General features: G+C 43.8%; 1 protein-coding gene across 4 annotated transcripts; it reads left to right on the top strand.

The window, feature by feature from the left end:
* Window positions 1-1,376: 1,376 nt before the first annotated feature.
* Window positions 1,377-17,433, top strand: LOC119322813 (F-box/LRR-repeat protein 14-like). Of its 4 annotated transcripts, none has more exons than XM_037596348.1 (16): window positions 1,377-1,532; window positions 2,048-2,418; window positions 2,497-2,625; window positions 3,159-3,366; window positions 3,656-3,802; window positions 3,987-4,061; window positions 4,204-4,275; window positions 4,445-4,516; window positions 10,814-10,885; window positions 11,329-11,400; window positions 12,007-12,078; window positions 12,429-12,500; window positions 13,194-13,337; window positions 16,133-16,204; window positions 16,641-16,787; window positions 16,866-17,433. In XM_037596348.1, the coding sequence occupies exons 2-16, from the start codon at window positions 2,206-2,208 to the stop codon at window positions 17,048-17,050; spliced, it is 1,752 nt and encodes a 583-aa protein (XP_037452245.1). In that variant the 5' UTR covers window positions 1,377-1,532; window positions 2,048-2,205; the 3' UTR covers window positions 17,051-17,433. The 4 variants fall into 4 exon arrangements, with proteins under 4 accessions (XP_037452245.1, XP_037452243.1, XP_037452244.1 ...); XM_037596346.1 differs by having other exon boundaries at window positions 1,377-1,536; XM_037596347.1 differs by lacking the exon at window positions 1,377-1,532 and adding an exon at window positions 1,604-1,726.
* The last annotated feature ends 3,275 nt before the right edge of the window (window positions 17,434-20,708 follow it).

Here is a 20,708-nt window from a genome sequence, read left to right as displayed (position 1 = left end):
AAAATATGTGTCGTGATTTTAGTTTAAATTTGAATATTTGAATTTAAACTAAAACCACGACAACTATTTTAGAACGGGGAGCGTAATGGGTTGTGTAGTACTAAACCTCCTTACTCACATGTTATCCTTTGTTCATAAATTTCCGAACTGTAACAAATGGATACACAAATTTAACATGATGTGGCAAAAAAAAAGGTCTCTGCCTATCACAACTTGTCGTTTGGCAGACACATGATGCTGGTGCTAGTTCCGGTATTGTTACAGATGCGTGAGGGTTCATTTATCCAAATGATGCCTTCGTCTCGCATTGGTGCGGGTAGCTTCGTCAATATGATCCACAATGATGTTTTCAACATTAACATGGGTTGGGTCTATTTATCTCGTCTTCACATTCTTCTCCAGGCCTTGAGATCATCAACATTGGCATCACCTGGCAATGTTCGTCAATGACTCCCTGGCTCTAGTAATGTGCAAGTTAAGACCAGGACAATCATCAGACTGTGCAAGTTGGAGACGAGGACAAATTAACCTATTTTCATCACAAGACTCCTTCAAAAGATCGAACCGACAAATCTTGAGATTAATGAAGTCGCCACAAACTCCTCATAGTTGAGGGGCATGTCATACTGCTAAAATAAAAACATTTAAAAACCTAAAATAAATATAGAAAAATGCCACCATCCGTATCAAGTCTCCGAGTCCGCAACCTCTATTCATTTTTATGCTTATTATATACTCCTATTATAAATTAATATAAGAGCGTTTACATCACTAAAGTTGTAATCTAAACGCTTTTATATTATTTTACAGAGAAAGTACTGTATATAATTCTTGGAAGGAATCAAAAATGAAGCAACGACACCACAAACAATAATAAAACTGTACATTGTAGACGGTGTGTACGCTAAAGAAGGGGGGCCAATACGGACATATCCGGCCGCACAATCGGCCGGTAGCGTGTGGCCGGCCCCTTGCTTCACCCCTCTTCGCCTTATCCCATCCTCCAAACTAGGGACGAGACTTGCCTGCTCCCTCCACGTGTGCCCATCCGTGCTTCCGCATACGTGGCTTGATTTGATTGGAACAAAATAACGCCCGACCCCATCCTTTTAAAATTAGGGGATGATTAGATTAAAAAAAGAAAAAAAAATAGCCGTAGGATAAAGTGAGAGTACGAATGGGAGCATGGAGATGGAGCAGGCAAGGCAGATCCCCAAACGGGCAGCCCCGAGACAGCCCCGAGAGTCCAGACCGACACCCCGGCCCACAAGCCAGGGACGCCGAGCTTCGTGGGCCCCATAGGACACGTGGAGCTCGGCCGCAGCTCCGGTTCTTGCTACAATAACAGTTTCCCCCGCTTCCATTTCTTTCCTTCCTTTCTTTTCCACCGCGCTGCCCCATCCGGCGAGAGCTCGTCGCGTTCGTTAACCTCGCGTCGAAGCGGAGGGATTAAAACCGTGGAGCCGACCCCTAGGCGCCGGGCGTTTGGGTTTAGCTGCTGGTGGCTTCCGTGGCGGCTCCGCGGCGGTGGGGTAGGTGAGAATTCGGCGTCCGACTATGGCGTTGTTTGTTTCCATGCTACTTTGTGGGGACTCTCTGGGCGCTGCGGGGTTTGTTGGGCCACTGTTCCTTTTCCCCAAAGCCTTGGCTTACCTTCTTTATCCGCTTTTGCTGGGGTAATCTACCACTGCTACCGGCTGTTAATCCGATACGTATGGATTGATCGGTGAGCTTTTTGAGGTCGCTTTGATCGGCTCTTGGTTCATCTGAGCTTGGATTGGAGTGCGGTTGTGCTGTTAATTTATTTGTTTTTTTTTTGTTACTTTAGCTGGCCTGCTGGAGAGCTGGGGCTCTGTTGCTCGCTCCTTTTGTTTTAATGCTATCTTCAGTTTCGGTAGATCCATTTTATTCAGGATTGGGTTTTTGGCCATCTTATGATGTAGTGGGTGGCTGGGTGCATCATGAATGATTAATATTTTAAAAAATAAACTGTAATGGTAAAGTTGTGTTCTGCTCCTAAAACTGTATGATTTCTTTCATGTCGCAGAATGGAGTGGAAGCTGACTAATTAAGTAGGGGCATACGCCGCAAATGGTTGCCGAGATGCAGCCGTCATTCATTGAGAACCAAGATTGTGCAGGCTCATAGATAGATCCCTTCAAGTCCACAGGGACAGGGGAGTGATAGTTCCAGTACGCACCGATCATGGGTGGCGTCTGTTCAAGGAAGCGAAGCCAATTGGTGGAGGAGGACGACGACTCTCTCCAGACACCGACGAGGTTCTCCAAGACCAGCAGCTTGAAATGGCTGCTGCTCACGCTGCCCCACAGCAGCTCCGATGTCTCCCGCAAGGGACCAGGGAAGGGCCCTGGCCGGTGCCCGACACTCATGGAGCTCTGTGTGGCCAAAGTCTGCAAGGTAGTTTTGTGGACGTATGTGTTTTGCTTTCCTGAGAAATGCCGCATTTCTGTTTGATGACGTCAAATTCATATGCAGGATATCAGTAAGTATTCTACTTTCTCTATGCTGCCGACTGATCTCAGCCAGCAGATTTTCGATGAATTGGTGGACTCAAACTGTCTTACGGATGAATCGCTTGAAACCTTTCGGGATTGTGCGCTGCATGTAAGGTTTCCGTTGCCTATGCTTACAAGTGTGATGCTCAATTTAGTCTCATAAGACACTGAACAATATGCCGGTGGTCTTGATCAAGAAAGTAGTAACATCAAACTTAATACTTCTATGTAAAATTAAAGTTATTGATTACTTTATGTGCTCTTCCCCAATGGCGGATCTAGGATTTGGCAATGTGGGGGTAACCATGAACAATATTTCAATGGCTCGAAAAAACATACACTACACTACACCAAAATTAATATGATGGACAAATATTACACTAGTAAAATAGAATTTCTAAATTGTTTGAGGGGGCCATGGGGCCATGGCCCCACCCCTAGATCCGCCACTGCTCTTCCCTGCTTCGGATATAATCAATAGCCACCTTGTATTGGGATCATCTGACACTGAAACCTGATATTTATAAATGACAAGGCAACTTCTCAAATCTTATAATTTTACTTACGAAATATTACGAATACTATATTTTGAGACAGAGTTTTGTTTTCACGGGTTAACTGCTTCTTGTATTTCACTATCAGGACATTTATTTGGGGGAGTATCCTGGAGTTAAGGATGCCTGGATGGAAGTAGTGGCTTCACAAAGGCAGTCATTATTGTCCGTTGACATTTCTTGCTCTGATGTTACTGATCGTGGCTTAAATTTTCTTAGTGATTGCTCAAACATGCAAAGCTTGTCATGTAATTACTGTGAACATGTCTCAGAACATGGCCTTGGAGTTTTGTCAGGTCAGTGACACACTACTTACTGAGTTACTCCTATCTAAATGTCTTAGTATTAGATGGGTTTGAGTATGTGCTTGTAGCTGTTACAAACGCTGCAAGCCTAATCAATTACATCCGATTAGGTTTGGAATTGGTAGTTAGATGAAGTTAAACTCCCTTAATGTTGATAAGCCCAACCCTTCCCTGGCTTATGGACTTATGCAAGCCCAAGCTTTCACTTCAAATGGGGAATGGTATTCTAACTTTCCGCCAGTTAAGTTTTTATTTATTTTGCTATATATTGGATTTGCAGGTTTCTCAAACTTGACATCTTTAAGTTTCAAGAGAAGTGACGGTGTTACTGCTGAAGGAATGAGTGTGTTTGCAAATTTAGTTAATTTGGTAAATCTTGACCTTGAGCGATGCCTGAAGATTCATGGTGGCCTTGTTCATATGAAAGGTATCACCCTTCTGAACATCACATTAATTTACTTACTGCTTAGGTACCTAAAATTTTAAATGCGACCCTTTTGTTTTGGAATGTCATGATGGCATTTGACACCACACTATTCTTGCCCTGTCTTAACTTTGACAACCTTTTGAGTTGTTGATATTGGTATTTGAGAAGCAATTCCTGTTTTCAGGCCTGAGAAAGCTGGAGTCACTTAATATGAGATATTGTAACTACATTACAGATTCAGATATCAAGTATTTATCAGGTAACAGAACAATCTATTTATTTCCTTTGATATTCTCTGCTTTGGTATATCATATGCCGTCTCTGAATAGGAAGGAAGTTTTTAATGAATCTATACCACATATCCCATCCCTGAAAATTTGACAAACACTTCTCTGTTGTAGATCTCACAAATTTGAAGGAACTGCAATTGTCTTCTTGTAGAATTACAGACCTGGGTATTTCTTATCTTACAGGTAAACATGGCTATAACCTGCCACTTTCCTATTTAGAACTTAGTGCATGTTGGAATGATCTAAGGATCATTGTTTGTTGTTCTATGGGTCAATGCATGATCTGTATTTAACTGCTTGACGTTGATCTGATCCAAAGCTTATACGTCTACATTTTATCTGTTTTTTGTAGGCTTGTCCAAGTTAACACATCTAAACTTGGAGAGCTGTCCAGTGACCGCTGCTTGCTTGGAAGCTATCTCAGGTCCTGCAGCTTTCCACAACTTTCCTAATAATGGCTTGTACCTTGATCCACTAGGCTTGCATGCTTCAATTGCTTAGATTTGTCGTCATTTAGTTTGTTAACTAGTAAAATATTTCTTATATTTTTTGGCATTTCATACTGTGCGAACTAGCGGAACGTCTTGCCCTCTCAGGCCGATGGTTACGTGTTATATAGATGAGGCGCACCTCCCATAACAGCGCATACATACGGTTGAGATTACATACTTGGAGATAAAGAAAGGAGGTAGAGATAAGAAGTACATGAGATAAACATTATACTCTAACTACCTAACCAACTCCTACGATGCGCTAGCCATGTAGATATGCACCGGTCATGTAGATATTGACGTGGTTTAACACCCTCCCTTAATCACAACTCCATTAGGTTGAGATTATACTTGAAGTTTTCAAAACTCTTGACCGGCAATGCCTTTGTGAATCCATCTGCAATTTGATCACTGGAGTGCACAAAACGAATATCAAGTTGCTTATGAGCCACCCTCTCTCTGACAAAATGAAAATCTATCTCAATGTGTTTGGTCCTAGCATGAAACACTGGGTTGGCTGAAAGATAGGTGGCACCAAGGTTATCACACCACAAACATGGAGCTTGTTTACTCTTTATACCAAGTTCCTTGAGCATGGATTGAACCCATATGATTTCAGCTGTGGCATTAGCCAATGCCTTATATTCTGCCTCTGTACTAGATCTGGAGACTGTAGCTTGCTTACGAGCACACCATGAAATTAAGTTGGTCCAAAGAAAATAGCAAAACCAGCAGTAGAGCGTCTATCATCAAGGCAGCCTGCCCAATCAGAATCAGAGAAGGCACTGACAAGTGTAGAAGATGACTTGCTAAAATTGAGACCCATGCTTAATGTATTTTTGACATATCTGACTATGCGTTTGGCAGCAGTGAAATGAATAGTTGTAGGTGCATGAAGGAACTGACATACTTTGTTGACAACAAAAGAAATATCAGGCCTGATAAGAGTAAGATATTGAAGAGCTCCTACCAAGCTTCTGTATTTGGTGCTATCCTCTTGAGTCAAGAGAGTCCCTTGTGTGAGAGATAATTTTTCTGAGCTGGATAATGGAGTAGGTGTAGGTTTACAACCCTGTAGACCAGCTTTTCTTACCAAGTCAACTGCATATTTCTCTTGAGAGAGATGAAGTCCATCCTTGTGCCTCTTTACTTCAATCCCAAGAAAATAATGCAAATCTCCAAGATCCTTCAAGGCAAAATCTGCACTCAAATCTTTTAACAATCCTGTGATGGCTTTATCAGATGAGCTTGTCACAATAATATCATCAACATATATTAAGACAAATATGCATGTATTGGACTTGTTGTAGATGAACAGAGAGGTGTCAGACTTTGAAGGGACAAAACCAAGTGTTTGCATTTTGTGACAGAGACGAGAGTACCATGCTCTTGGTGCTTGCTTCAAACCATAAAGTGCTTTGTCCAACTTGCAGACATGAGAGGGTGCACTTTTACTTACAAACCCAGGAGGTTGTTTCATATATACCTCCTCTTCCAGAACACCATGAAGAAATGCATTCTGAACATCAAGTTGCCTGAGACTCCATCCCCTGGAAACGGCAATAGACAAAACAAGACGGATAGTGGCAGCTTTAACAACTGGACTAAACGTGTCCTCGTAATCTATGCCATACCGTTGTTTGAAACCCTTTGCAACGAGCCTAGCTTTGTAGCAATCAATAGTTCCATCAGATTTCCTCTTTATTCTGAATACCCACTTGCAATCAATTAAATTTTTACCTTGCTGTGGGGGAACCAAATGCCAAGTTTTATTTTTCTTGAGTGCCATGTATTCTTCATTCATAGCATTTTTCCACCTTTCATCACCAAGTGCTTCCTGAAGTGTCTGGGGTTCACCTGTAGAACAAACCATACCGTATTTGGTTATGTGTTTATAATTAACAGGCTGTATTACCCCATGCTGTAGCCGTGTACGTCGTGATGGTGCAGCATCGGAATCCTCTGCCACAGAAAATCCCGAAGCAGAAGCTCCTGTAGCAGGACCTGCCCCCGCTGGATCCTCTGTGGCAGGCTGATCAGGTGTAGCATCTTCCAGAGGCGCAGAAGATCCCGGGGCCTCATCATTGCCAAATGATTGCGTATCAGCCTCGGGGCGAACGCCAGGCTGCCGCACACGCGTGGGCGCACAGGATTCCGGGCCTGGACCCGCGGCGGGCCCCGACCCCGTATCAGGCCGCCGAATCTGGTCGCGCCGCTTGTACTTGACCGGCTGGTCACGGAAGCGCGCGCCGTCCTGGCGAACCATGGGCTGCCGCGTGGCGGAAGGAGATTGGTGCGGGGAGGCGCTCGAGCCGCCGCCAGTTGGAGCGTGACGCGCGGCGCTCGCTGAGCTGGAGTCAGACGCCCGGCTGGCTGGCGCTGTCTCCTGCGCATCTGACGCCTCTGCCGGCACCGATCCCGAGGAGGATCGACTGAACTGCCGCTGCAGAACTGATCCCGAGGAGGATTTGCCACCTGGAAGCGGACACATGTGATATTGGTTTGCCGGCGCATTGTTTTCACTGATTTCTCCATTGTTTTCACTGTTATTTCCTGGAACATCATCAGAAAACTCATGCACACCATTAGTAGCAGGATTAGTCAACAGTTGATCATCATAATTCGGACCCCCTTGACCAAGATGAGTAGGTAGGAGGAGAATTTCTTCTCGGAGGCGAGCACCGGCGTTTGGGTGTAGGGTGGCGAAGGGGAATTTTGTTTCGTCAAAAACGACATCACGAGATACATAGACACGGCCAGTGGATATATCTAAACACTTGACACCTTTGTGTTGAGGGCTATACCCTAGAAAGACACATTGTTTGGAACGAAGCATGAGTTTTCTTTTGTTATATGGGCGAAGATTGGGCCAACAAGCACACCCAAAAACACGAAGAGATTTATAGTCAGGTTTGACATGAAGGAGTCTTTCTACTGGAGTTTCGTTGTTGATGACTCGACTAGGGAGCATATTGATAATGTGAACAGCAGTAAGAAAGGCCTCATCCCAAAATTTGAGAGGCATGGAGGCTCCTGCCAGGAGAGGTAGCCCAACCTCAACTATGTGTCTGTGCTTCCTTTCAGCAGAGCCATTCTGTTGATGGGCATGAGGGCATGATACATGGTGTGATATGCCAAGTGTTTGGAAGAAGGAGTTGAGTTTTTCATACTCCCCCCCCCCTCCAGTCCGATTGGACTGCAATAATTTTGCTATCCAATTTTCGTTCAACCAAGGCTTGAAAATTTTGAAAAACTTGAAAGACTTCGGATCTCTTTTTGAGAAGATAAATCCACACAAACTTGCTATAGTCATCTATGAAGCTTACATAATACTCATGTCTACCAACAGAAGTGGGAGCAGGACCCCACACATCAGAAAAAATCAATTGAAGTGGTTTGGTAGAGACACTAGTAGATACTGGATAAGGTAATTGATGACTTTTAGCACATTGGCAGGAATCACAAATAGTTTCGACATTTCGCTCACCAACAAATGGGAGTTTATTTTTCCTAAGCAATCTTTCAACTAAAGAAAAAGCAGCATGCCCTAATCGATCGTGCCACCGTGTTGACGAAACTTTGACAACACCATTGGCTTGTTTATTGAGTCTCCTAAGCTCCGGAAGCAACGGGTAAAGCCCTCGAACACATCTACCTCGATAGAGAACCTTCTTCGTGGCCTGGTCCTTGATCAAAAAGAAATAAGGATGAAATTCGAGGAAAACATGATTATCAAGGGCAATTCTGTGAACCGAGAGGAGACTTTTAGCGGCACTAGGAACATGCAAAATTTTCTTGAGATGAATTGGATGGTGAGGGGTACGAAAAATAGAATGACCAATGTGACAAATCTGCATACCTTCTCCACTTGCCGTGTGGATGTGATCTTTGCCACGATATTTTTCCTTCATCGTGACCTTCTCAAGCTCATTGGTGATGTGGTTGGTGGCTTCGCTATCAATGTACCAATTTGTGTCGATGCCGTAGGATCCATCGGCCGCGGCAGCCACTTTTTCTTCATCTTGGGAGTCCTCGTCGTCTTCATCATAACGATACCAGCAGTCCTTCGCGGTGTGCCCTGGCTTACCGCAAATTTGGCAGCGAGGCAGCTCTGGTCGGGCCCGAGGTGGACCGCCGCCACGACGACCGCGGGATGCACCAGAGCGGCTGTTGCCGCTGCCGCTGTTTCCACCACCACCGTGACCTCCAGGGCGTCCTTTGGCGCGAGAGGAGCCGCGACCACGTGATCCGCCACCACGGCCACGCACCGCAGCGTTGGCAGAGGAACGGAAGCCGCCGCTGCCTGAGTGATTGAACTGGGCCATGCGCTGGTCGAAGTTGCTGAGCATGGCGTAGAGCTCGTCGAGGGAGACCGGTGTGACGCGTGCGTCGAGGGCGGAGACGAGGGGCTGGTAGTCGACGTCGAGGCCGTGGATGATGTAGGAGATGAGTTCGTCGTCCTGGATGGCCTTCCCGGCCGCGGCAAGCTCGTCGGCGAGACCACGGAGGGAGGCGAAGTATGCGGCAACCGACTGGTTGCCCTTCTGCGCGTTGATGAGCGCCATCCTGATATTATTCATGCGGCTCATGGACTGCGAGGAAAACATACCTGCCACCGCTGTCCAGAGCGCGTGCGCCGTGGTGACCGTGGTCACCGCGATGAGAACCTCCTTGGAGAGGGTGCTGAGCAAGTAGCCCAACACCTGTTGATCCTCCCGAACCCAGATGGGGTGGAGAGGGTTGGGCGCAGTGCTTTCTTTGCCATCCTTATCCTTGGTGACATGAAGCCTGGCCGGCTCCGGTGTGGTGCCGTCGACGTAGCCGAAGACGCCGGCGCGCAGATGAGGGGTGACCTGCGTGCGCCAGAGCACGTAGTTCGTGCGTGTAAGCTTCTCGGTGACCTGTCCATTAAGGGTGGTCTGGGAAGCACCGGAGGAGGAGGAGGAAGACATGGCTAGGCTCGGTAGATGGGATCTCAGTAGATGGGAAGAGATGGGGCTCTGATTACCATGTGCGAACTAGCGGAACGTCTTGCCCTCTCAGGCCGACGGTTACGTGTTATATAGATGGGGCGCACCTCCCATAACAGCGCATACATACGGTTGAGATTACATACTTGGAGATAAAGAAAGGAGGTAGAGATAAGAAGTACATGAGATAAACATTATACTCTAACTACCTAACCAACTCCTACGATGCGCTAGCCATGTAGATATGCACCGGTCATGTAGATATTGACGTGGTTTAACACATACTATTTTACACTCACGTAAAACATGCTTTACGAGGCTGCTTATTACAGCAAGTAACCGCACAACAGCTTATTCATGAGAAGTTTAACAGTTTGATATTGCACAATCCTTTTTTTCTCCCTCGTTGAAGGTCACTGGTAAGTTCAGTTTACTTGAAAACTTAGTAATAGACTCAATAAAAATTGAAAAGATTAGTCTGATTCTGCTGATTGAAGGATGATTTGTTCCATCTATAGCTGTAGGGGTGGCGAACATAATTCTGTTCCTCCTTGCAAGCCTTTTTGGACTTCAAATTTTGATTAACCACCTTAACTTACCAAGAAATAATGTTCTTCCAAACAGCTCCTAACCGTATCTCATATGTTCTGTTCATTATACGTAAGGTCTCCTGATAGTGCAGAGTTAAATCACTTTGTCTGGTATTTAGCTACCTGGGTTGTTCCAGTGTGGGTGGTTTAAGAAAAAATGTTTTTGTTTTTGCAAAAATATATTTATTATTTAGAAATTCGGATGTTTAAGTCAAGTGGAACAGATAACAATATCTTTATTCCACCTAAAATGGAGATTGGGGTCAGCGTCCTTAACAGCCTTAGCCAGCCCTATTGTGGAAAACAAGTGTGTTACTTGTTCGGATAGACCAGCCAGTTTCCAGTGGTTTATGAACTTCGGCACTTGTCTTGCATTGGTCACTGATTTATGCGAGTCATATATGATTCATGTTCTTGTGTTTTACAGTTGTCTTGTAAGGGCTGTGTATATTTTGTTATGCAGATGCTGGTAAACTCTTTATGGATGTATAGCTTGATATGTTGTTAAGAGTCAATTAAATCTCCCTTTATCGGGAAAAATTAGTACTAGTATTGTTTTTAGCTGTAAGATGTAACCAGAATTGCTACAAATTATGCAAAGCAATTACATTTTCATCTTAAAGACATTAAAGTGTAAAAATATAACCTTATGCATCATTTGCTTCTGTAGGATTGGCTTCACTGATGTTGTTGAATTTGAATCGGTGTGGCATATATGATGAAGGCTGTGAAAGCTTTGAAGGTAAATGCTGTGTTCTTACTACTATGATGTAGAAATGCAGTTTCACAATAAGCAAGCATATGTGTTAACGAAAACGGTTGTGAAACTTTTGTTTGGTCTGGCAGTTTCAAAAAATTATCATGTAGCCTCTTTTGGAAATGCTTCTGGTTTTGGATGCATAAATAGTTTAGGTCCTCCTTGAAAATTTCACAGTGCATGTGAGCCCGTGTGAGTTTTCAGACATGTAAGTTCCAACATACACATTCATTGTTAAACGTCCTTTGAATCTGCCATTTGTGTGCTACACAAAGAGGACTCAGGTTCTCCTCTCCTCTGCTTTGTTGAATGTCTACCATAACTGTTAAATCGAGAATTCTGAATACACCTCGCTTAGTTAGCACTTGAAATGTATTGTCATGATAACTAAATAGCACTCTGCAAATTAAAATGCTGCTGCTTTGCAGATCTTAAAAAATTGAAGGTCTTAAATTTGGGCTTTAACCATATTACAGATGCATGTTTGGTGCATCTGAAAGGTATGACTATGTTGTTTAATATTCCTCATATTCTTCAGTTTTTTATGTTCTCATATAGAATGTGTAAGTATTGGAGTCACATCTGCTGGTTTATCTACGCAACAGTGCAACACTTCTAGCTTGATTTTGCACCCTGATATCACCTTATTAGATATCCAATCGTGCTTCTTTCTTGCAACGGCTCAAGTACGTGTGTTTGGAAGGAGAAATGGGCTTGGTGCCATTAATGGTTATCTTATAATGAATTAATGATGAACATGCCTGGAAACACTTGATATTGTTTATAAAACATGAAATTGACAAGTTGTTGGTGATTGGTTTGAAGCTGAAATGTTGGAGATATTTGTCCATTAATAAGCGCAATATACTATTGTACTTCATATATGTCTCTAAATTAAATGTGCATCACAAACTGCAAAGACAAGATAAAAAGCAACACATCGGATTCCCTTGTACATTGGCCATCATGGTAGTCGCTGTAGACTGATGACCGCACTTCTTCTAGTTTTGGTGCCTGAAGAAATACATCAAAGCCAGACAATCATTCTTGAGTTGCACAGCTTTTATGCGGTATATAAACCTAGCTGTGCATTTTTTTTCTTCTAGGATTAATCAATTTGGAGTCCTTGAACCTGGATTCATGCAAGATCGGAGATGAAGGTCTATTACATCTGAAGGGTGGGTTATTTTCTTACCAGTCTTGAGGCTTAGCATTTATGAGCAAACTGGAGGTTTAGCATTTACGAAGTACCGTTCTATTATTTATTTTTGTTCGTGGTCTTCAGTAGGTGTTTGATCTCAAAATTGGGTTGTATTTAGTAAGTTAATTTAGTAATTTGTTTATTCCTTGTGATTGCCTTAATATTAGTGCAGAACTAGCATCAGTCATATGCTGTTGACTGCACTTTATTTAGCTAAACTGTTTGTTGGCTTGTAGCTGTGGCTGTTTTAGAGTATCACTTGATTGTAATCATTGGTAATATTGTTCTCTTTTATGCTTACGAGATTCTGTCCCTGTGTTAATGTAGGCCTTGTGTTATTGACAAGCTTGGAGCTTTCTGACACTGCAATTGGAAGCAACGGGCTCCGGCATCTTTCTGGTTTGTCTTTGCTTTCGATATTGATCTTTTCAGTTTTCATTTCTTATAGCAGTTAATTGCTATTCTATTCATATCGTAAAACATTGGATAAAAGTTGTATTCAGAATTTCAGATATAATGAATATGGCAAGCATTCGTGTAGTAAAACCAGCATACTAATGGATAATATTGACTCTGTGCATCTAATGATGCAGAGGCAGGGAGAATTACAGATATGCTAATTTTAGTTTTATGTGCACCTTATCATCGTTTTCTAGTGCATTTTTATTCATCTTTCTGCCATATTGTATCAATGCAATTCAGCGGTTACTTTTATTCCGAACACGCGTCAAAGCACGTGCCGTTTTGTATTAGAAGAAGAACGAAAAAGTCGGTCACTTGATAATATAATGTTTCCGGCACTAGTTATTTTTCGTTGAGAGAAGTTAAGACTCAGAATGCACACCTTCACCTATTCTCATTGCGTCACCCTTCTTGAATAGATATTATCTCAAACACCTTATCAAGATGTGCTCTAGTTACAGACTGACCGTACATGGTCGTGTATTCTTTCCTCACTTAAGGAAATTATAATACTTGGTTGTCACCAGGACTTGTTGAATAAGAAGTTATCTGCAGTTGTTTGTTCCCTCCCGTTTGGCTATTGTACAGGCACTGGAGACATCCTAATCACAAAGCTGTTCCATTTTGCAGATCTTCGGAATTTGCACAGCATAAATCTCTCATTTACATTGGTCACAGACACCGGCATGAAGAAGATTTCCACGTTGAATTCACTGAAGTCAGTTAATCTTGACAATCGCCTGATAACTGATGTTGGCTTAGCAGCACTCATAGGTATATATCACATGATGCAGTTGGCACATATCCTTTGTTAACTTGTTGAATTAAAATAGTACTCTCTCTATTCCTAAATGTAGTGCGCATAGGAATTTTCAAAAGTCAAATGCCCCCTACTTTCACTACATTTATAGAGGACAAAGATCTACATCTATAGTATCAAGTAAATATCATTAGATACATCCTTAAGCATATATTTATGTGGTATTATTTTTGTTGATACTTTTCTCACTAAACTTGGTCAAACTAAACAATGTTTGACTTCTAAGAAATCTACATTTAGGAATAGAGGGAGTACTAATGCTCAATAGTGATGCGAGACTGTTTGTTGCCAGTTGCTGGGGCAGTTCTGTTTTTCACTATGCATGATTATTGTGGTTTTCTCTGTTGTCTCATATGGGCCTCGTGTGCCATATGTGTTCTTTTTTTTGTGCTTGATATTTCATATTAGCGAGCATGGTAGTTACCTCGGATAAGATTTGTGATACAACGAATAGCATAATTTTGCAGCATGCACTTGATCTTTTTTTTTTGAACCGGGCATTACCCCTTTCCATTACTCATCATAACGGAAATAACAACAGTTCAACAAGCCCAACAGGAAACATAGAAAGGGGAAGCGAGTTCAAAGCACCACTGGGAGACCCACGGTGAGCACCCGTCATCGAGCAGCTCGCTATGGGGCGAAAACCCAGCGACACCTGAAACGATACCAGAGAGACTCTAAGGAGTTTCGGCCCTAGACAGATAGGCCACATCCAAAAGCTCGCGCAGGAGCATAAACCTAGCCAACAACCAACCAGTTCAGGACACATCAGACGCTCCACGTATCCAGAGAGAGGCCACCGGGAGAGCGCCGGCTGAGCACGAAGATGGAGAATCCGCCCCAGCTTCATCGACCCTGCGTCGCATCTCCTGGTGTACCACAGATTCTCATCATGTTCGAAGCACTCATCCTCAACATCTTTGCCCCTCGCTCCATAGCCTCCCGGTCTCCAGTGGTCAACAAACCTGCCCAATAAGAGATGTAACCACAAGCAGAGTATACCACATCAAAAGGAGATCTCAGCTCTTTGAGCTCAAAGATTTTTTTGTTACGACAATTCCACATAGCCCAGCACAAAGCGGCCAGGCCAAAGGTGTAAAATCTATCCCTGTCGGGAAGGTAACAGTAGCACCAGGAAAAGTATTGCCACAGATCATTAGGGCATCGATCAGTGCCCAAAACACACCCGACTGTCCTCCACATAACTCTAGCAACTGGACAGGTAAAGAAGAGGTGATTAGATGTTTCTTTCTTCTTGCAAAAAGCACAAATCAGCCTACCCAGCCACCCACGCCTGCTCATGACATCCCTGGTCAGGACCGAATCCTGAAACAGTTGCCACAGGAAGATTTGTATCTTTAAGGGGATTTTTGCTTTCCATATCCATCTAAAGTTGCACCCAGCGATGTTCCTCTCCAAGTGTTCATAAACCGACTTAGTGGTGAAGTGCTTCTTCCCCCCCAAGGCCCAGATGACCTGGTCAGGGTCGTTAGAGAGAGGCAGAGCCCTCACCCAGGCCTGCACTCTCCTCCATTGAGCAAGAAGCTCAGGGTTTAGTCTTCTCCTAAAGAAGTCCACCTCCACATTCTCCCTAAACTTAGCCACAGTGATCTCTTGATCATTGCACACATTGAACAGAATAGGGAATTGAGTACACAGCGGCTGATTCTCACCACAAGGATCCATCCACAACCTAGCAAGGTTGCCAGATTTCAGCACAACTCTCCTGCCAGCCATATAATGCTCCTTAACTTTCATGATGGCTTTCCAGATAGGGGAATCCCCAAACCTGCTTTTAACAGTTGTCACCGTGTCTTTTTTGAAATATCTTGCCCGAATTACCTCCTGCCAGAGCCCCTGCTGGGTCTCTAGCTTCCACCACCATTTGGTGAGCAAGCTAACGTTCTGTTTATGAAGATCTTTAACCCCCAGGCCCCCTTTTTCTTTCGAGCGACATATTCTAGGCCATTTCACCAGATGGTATCGTTTACGCCCCTCATGTTCTTGTCAGAAAAACCGCTTACGGTGTTTATCCAGCTTGCCAAGCACCCCTTTAGGAATCAGAAACATAGACATGTAATAGTAGAAAATACTGGTCAGGGATGAATTAAGAAGAATAAGACGCCCCCCCGAGGATGCAGCATTGCCAATCCATGACTCGCAGCATTTAAGGAATCTTTCATCCATAAAATCCCAGTCTAGAGCACGAAGGTTCGAAAAGCTAACCGGCACCCCAAGGTACTTCATTGGGAAGTGGCCGATACTGCAATTGAACAGATCCGCATAAAATGATATAATCTCGTCACCTCCCCCCACACACAGGATCTCACTTTTCATGAAATTAATCTTGAGGCCTGACATAAGCTCAAATAAGTAGAGCAGTAGTTTCAGGTTAATGGCTGCCTCCTTATCATGTTCAAAGCAAATTACCGTATCGTCTGCATATTGCAGAATTGCTACACCTCCCTCGATTAGATCCGGCGCCAGGCCAGTCAACAACTTTTCTCTCTGCGCATTGGTAACCATCTTAGAGAGGGTTTCCACCGCGAGATTGAATAGAAAGGGGGAAAATGGGTCGCCTTGACGAACCCCTTTGTAGCTCTGAAAGTAGGGTCCCGTTTCATTATTCAACTTAATACTCAGAGTGCCATTGTGAAGGATTTTTTGCACTTGATCTGGTCGTGAATCCTGGTTTAGTCATTACTGGTGGTAATATATAGAAGTTTGATCCCTGGTGGTAATACAGGTCTTACTGGGTTGACTCATCTTGACCTTTTCGGAGCTCGGGTAACTGACCATGGGACAAGCTTCTTGAGATGTAAGAGCACACCTCCACGATCATTTTCATATTGCATTGTTGTATTGGTTACGCTTATGCTAACCTACATTTGTTGCAACCACTGTACCCAGACAGCAATTAATTTCATAGGATACAAATACCAGCTTTATTTGGACAATCGACTTGATGAAATACAACATTATTGCTGATTCAAAATGAATGATTTATTTCACTTTCAGTAATAACCCTGCCACTTGTATGAGCACTTGTCGTTCTGCTACTCTATTGTACCTAGCTAGTTGAGGTTATATCAGAAACATAGAGCCAGTTACTTCTCTTGGATCTTGCTTTTAAGCATTTGCATCATCCAGTTCTAAGACCATTTAGCAGAAATATCATATGAAATTATTTGTAACTTTCTGTACTTGAGCGCGACCTCACCCTCTTCTCTCTGGCATGATTTATGCTATATCAGATTTTAAGAATCTCGAATCCCTTGAGGTATGCAGTGGGTCAATCACTGATGCTGGGGTGAAGAATATCAAGGACCTCAAAGCTCTGACGCTCCTCAACCTTTCGCAAAATGCTAAGCTGACAGACAAAACCCTGGAGCTGATTTCTGGTACTATTTCGTCCTCCCTGTCAACATGGTACGTATCTGCTTGTACGTGCTCATGTCTGACGGATCTGGTTTTTACAGGCTTGACCGCTTTGATCTCCTTGAATGTGTCCAACTCTCGGGTGTCCAACGCTGGTCTCCGTCACCTGAAGGCGCTGCAGAACTTGCGGTCGCTGACGCTGGATTCCTGCAGAGTGACAGCGAATGAGATGAAGAAGCTCAGGGTGACAGCGCTCCCCAATCTGATCAGTGTTCGCCCTGAGTAGTCTCCATGGCTCCCAGTTACCCAGTACCTCCTCCTGTACATACCGCTTATCCCGCCCTCGTCGCGGACGCGAGTGAGCGGTTGATCAGGCCCCAAGTCGTAGTTCCACACGCCCGTGCCATGGTATTTTTTTCTCTTCTGTTATTTACGCAGGTTTTCTCTCTATACTGTAAGTTCTTCGTTTGAAGTGACCAAAAACCACGACTCCTATCCTATTTCTTCTTTTGTTCCAATGCCGAACCACGGGCAGGAACGAAACTGTAAATATCACGCTCCTCGCCATGTGGGGTTATTATGTGTGATTGGGTGTTGCAGATTTTGGGCTATGTGCTTTCTTGAACGTCATTTTTCACTTTCCCGTAAATATTATTAAGCTGTATACTACTTCCTCTGTTCCATACTAAGTGTCGCTGATTTAGTATATGTTCGATCTCCGTTTAATAATAAGTGTCGATGTTTTTTTTTGCGGGGGAAGTGTTGATGATTTAGTATAAACATGGAACAGAGAATAGTAAGAGCATTTTTAACTCATCCCCCATTTTCTAACCCGTCCCCTATTTTTTGAGGAATTAGATTTTTGTGCACCTAGCCCTTCCTTCAAAACTTAATCCTTTTGCTAAAATTTTCGAACATTTGCACCATTCCAAACAAATGCATCACATTTTAACTTAAGACTTAAATCATTCTGATGCACCACATCATAATTCAACTCTGAACATAAACACTCTTCATCCAATTCAACACCATATCATAATTCAACCATGAACATAAACGCTTCTTCATCCAGTTTAACAAACAACTAAGACATAATCATATTTAAGCAAAAGGCATCAAATTCAACAAGTTCATTATAAAAACCCACCAAGCACATGGTGGATCAAAAACCAACGCCAATCTCAAGTGAATCACACGCTTGTGCCAACACCACCATCATTGTTGCCACCACCATGGCCATCGCCGCCACCATCATTGTCGTCGCCATCACCATTGGCTTAGACAAGATCTTCCCACGAGTGACTTCTCAATATTGTCTCGCCCCGTTGTAGGGTGAAACCCTAAGATGGATCTTTTCACACTTGGAGGCGAAAAGAGGATGAACACCAAGAACACAAAGATGTATCCACTCCAACAAAACCCAATTACACATCCACTAGAATAGCAAACACATAGATCCACAAGAATACATGAACAATCAAAGGAAACAAGCACTAGGTAGAGTTCTTACCATTCCTAAGGAGGTGAGGTCTTGATGATAGTCTTCTCCAAGTGGAAGTCTTGAAATCCACAAGTGGATCCTCTCCTAAGAGGTCTTGATCTCCAATGGGGTGGTAGAAGGAGCAAAGCTCTCAAATATCTCACATATGTCTTTGCTAACCCTAAACATGACCCTAGGTATGGAATTTATAGGCCTGGGGACGAAGTGGAGGCCCAACAGCCAAACTTAGCCAATCATCCTAAAGGGCCCGTGCGCACGGGGGTCCCGTGTGCACGGTACACGCCCATGCGTACGGGGTGCTCCAGCGTCAGCTCCCTGTGTAGCCCGTGGACACGGGGTCTCTGGGGCCCGTGTGAACGGAGTTGCTTGGGAATTCCTGTCTTGCTCCTTTTGGACGTCTTCTTCTTCCTCGAGGTCTTGGGGTGCTTCTCCTTCTCCTTGGTGATGTTCCTTGGCTGCTTGGGAGTATTCCTCTTCGCACCTAATGATACATAGTGCATTTTGGTGAGGTAGCAACCAAGTCACTCGTGTCCATATGAATGTTAAGTAGGAAGGATTTCACCTCAGTTTTCATTCCGCGTGCTCGAGTTCTTGTCATAGGTCCACGTAATGCTTGATGCGTTGGTGTAGAGTCCATAGGGATGATGGAAGGATGCTCCACATCATTTCCCCCCCTTGGGAGAGATCCGTCCGCGGATTGTGATCTTTATCACCATGGTACTTGGCCAAATCCTTGACGTTGAAGATGTCGCTTACATTGTATTTGTCGCGTGGGATGCCGATCTTGTAGGCATTGTCATTGTAGTGTGTTAGCACCTTGAAGGGTCCATCGGCTCGTGGTAGTAGCTTGGACTTGCGCTCGCTGGGGAAGCGGTCCTTGCAAAGATGAAGCCATACGGGATTTCCTGGTTGGAACACCATTGGTGTCTTGTTGATGTTGAGCTTGGTGGCGAGGCGTTGTACTTGGCGCTCAATCGTGGACCTTGTGTCTTCATGAATCTTATTGAGAAAACTTGCCCTTGCACTCGCATCCATATTCACTCGTTCTTGTAGTGGGAGAGGTAGAATGTCCAATGAGGACAACGGGTTGAAGCCGTAGAGAACTTCGAAGGGGGACTTGACGGTAGTAGAGTGTCGAGCTCGATTGCAGGCGTACTCGGCAATGGGTAAGCACTCCTCCCACCCCTTGATGTTCTTCTTGATCAATACGCGGAGGAGAGTAGATAGCGTACGATTGGTGACTTCGGTTCGGCCATCGGTTTGTGGGTGATAGGCCGTCGAGAATAGAAGCTTGATGCCGAGCTTGGCACATAGTGTCTCCAAAAATAGCTTAGATACTTGACGTCGCGGTCCGACACAATGGTCCTTGGCACTCCATGTAGTCTCAAGATTTCCTTACAAAAAGATTTGCAACATGTGAAGCATCGTCTATCTTATTGCATGGGATGAAATGTGCCATTTTTGAGAATCGTTCCACAACAACAAATACGGATCCTTTCCATTTTGAGTCCTAGGCAAACCAAGCACGAAATCCATACCAAAATCTTCCCATGGTTGATATGGAATTGGAAGTGGCATATGTAAACTATGAGATTGCACTTGTGACTTAGCTTTGCGGCATGTAGAGCATCGGTTGGTGAAGTGTGCCACGTCGCGGAACATCTTTGGCCAAAAGTACTTGAAGGAGAGTGTGGCAAAGGTCTTATCACGTCCAAAATGTCCCATAAGTCCTCCGCCGTGAGCCTCTTGCGAAAGTAACAAATGAAGCGAAGACTCGGGTATGCAAAGTTTGTTAGCGCGCATAAGGTAGCCATTCTTGAGATAATAGTTCTTCCAACAAGTGTTGGCAAGACATTTGGCATAAGGAATTGCAAACGTAGGATCATGTGCATAAAGATCTTTAACATGCTCAAAGCCAATAACATTCAACTCAAGTTGAGTAACTAACATGCACTTGCGGGAAAGAGCATCCGCCACAACATTTTCTTTACCCTTAATGTACTTGATCACATAAGGAAAAGATTCAATAATTTCACTCCATTTAGCAGGCCGTTTATTCAACTTGGTTTGACCTTTAAGGTACTTTAGTGTCTCATGATCGGTATGTATGAAAAATTCATGTGGGCGAATATAATGCTCCCAAACATGCAATACTCGCACTAAAGCATACAATTCTTTGTCAGATGGGATAGTTAAGTTGAGCATCGAAAAGTTTTTCACTAAAGTATGCAATGGGTCTCTTTTCTTGCATCAAAACTCCACCAATTCCATTACCATTAGCATCACAATGGACCTCAAAAGTTTTGTTGAAATTAGGCAATGCAAGAATTGGGGCATGTGTAAGCAAAGATTTGAGCTCATCAAATGCGGTAGATTGCGAGGGTCCCCAAACAAATGGTGCGTTCTTCTTACTCAAGGCATGCAATGGTGCGGAAATAGTGCT

The sequence above is a fragment of the Triticum dicoccoides genome, chromosome 6B (genome assembly GCF_002162155.2).
Source record: "Triticum dicoccoides isolate Atlit2015 ecotype Zavitan chromosome 6B, WEW_v2.0, whole genome shotgun sequence".
Lineage (NCBI taxonomy): Eukaryota > Viridiplantae > Streptophyta > Magnoliopsida > Poales > Poaceae > Triticum > Triticum dicoccoides.
Note: the sequence above shows the minus strand (reverse complement) of the source record. Positions and strands in the feature narration are given on the sequence as shown.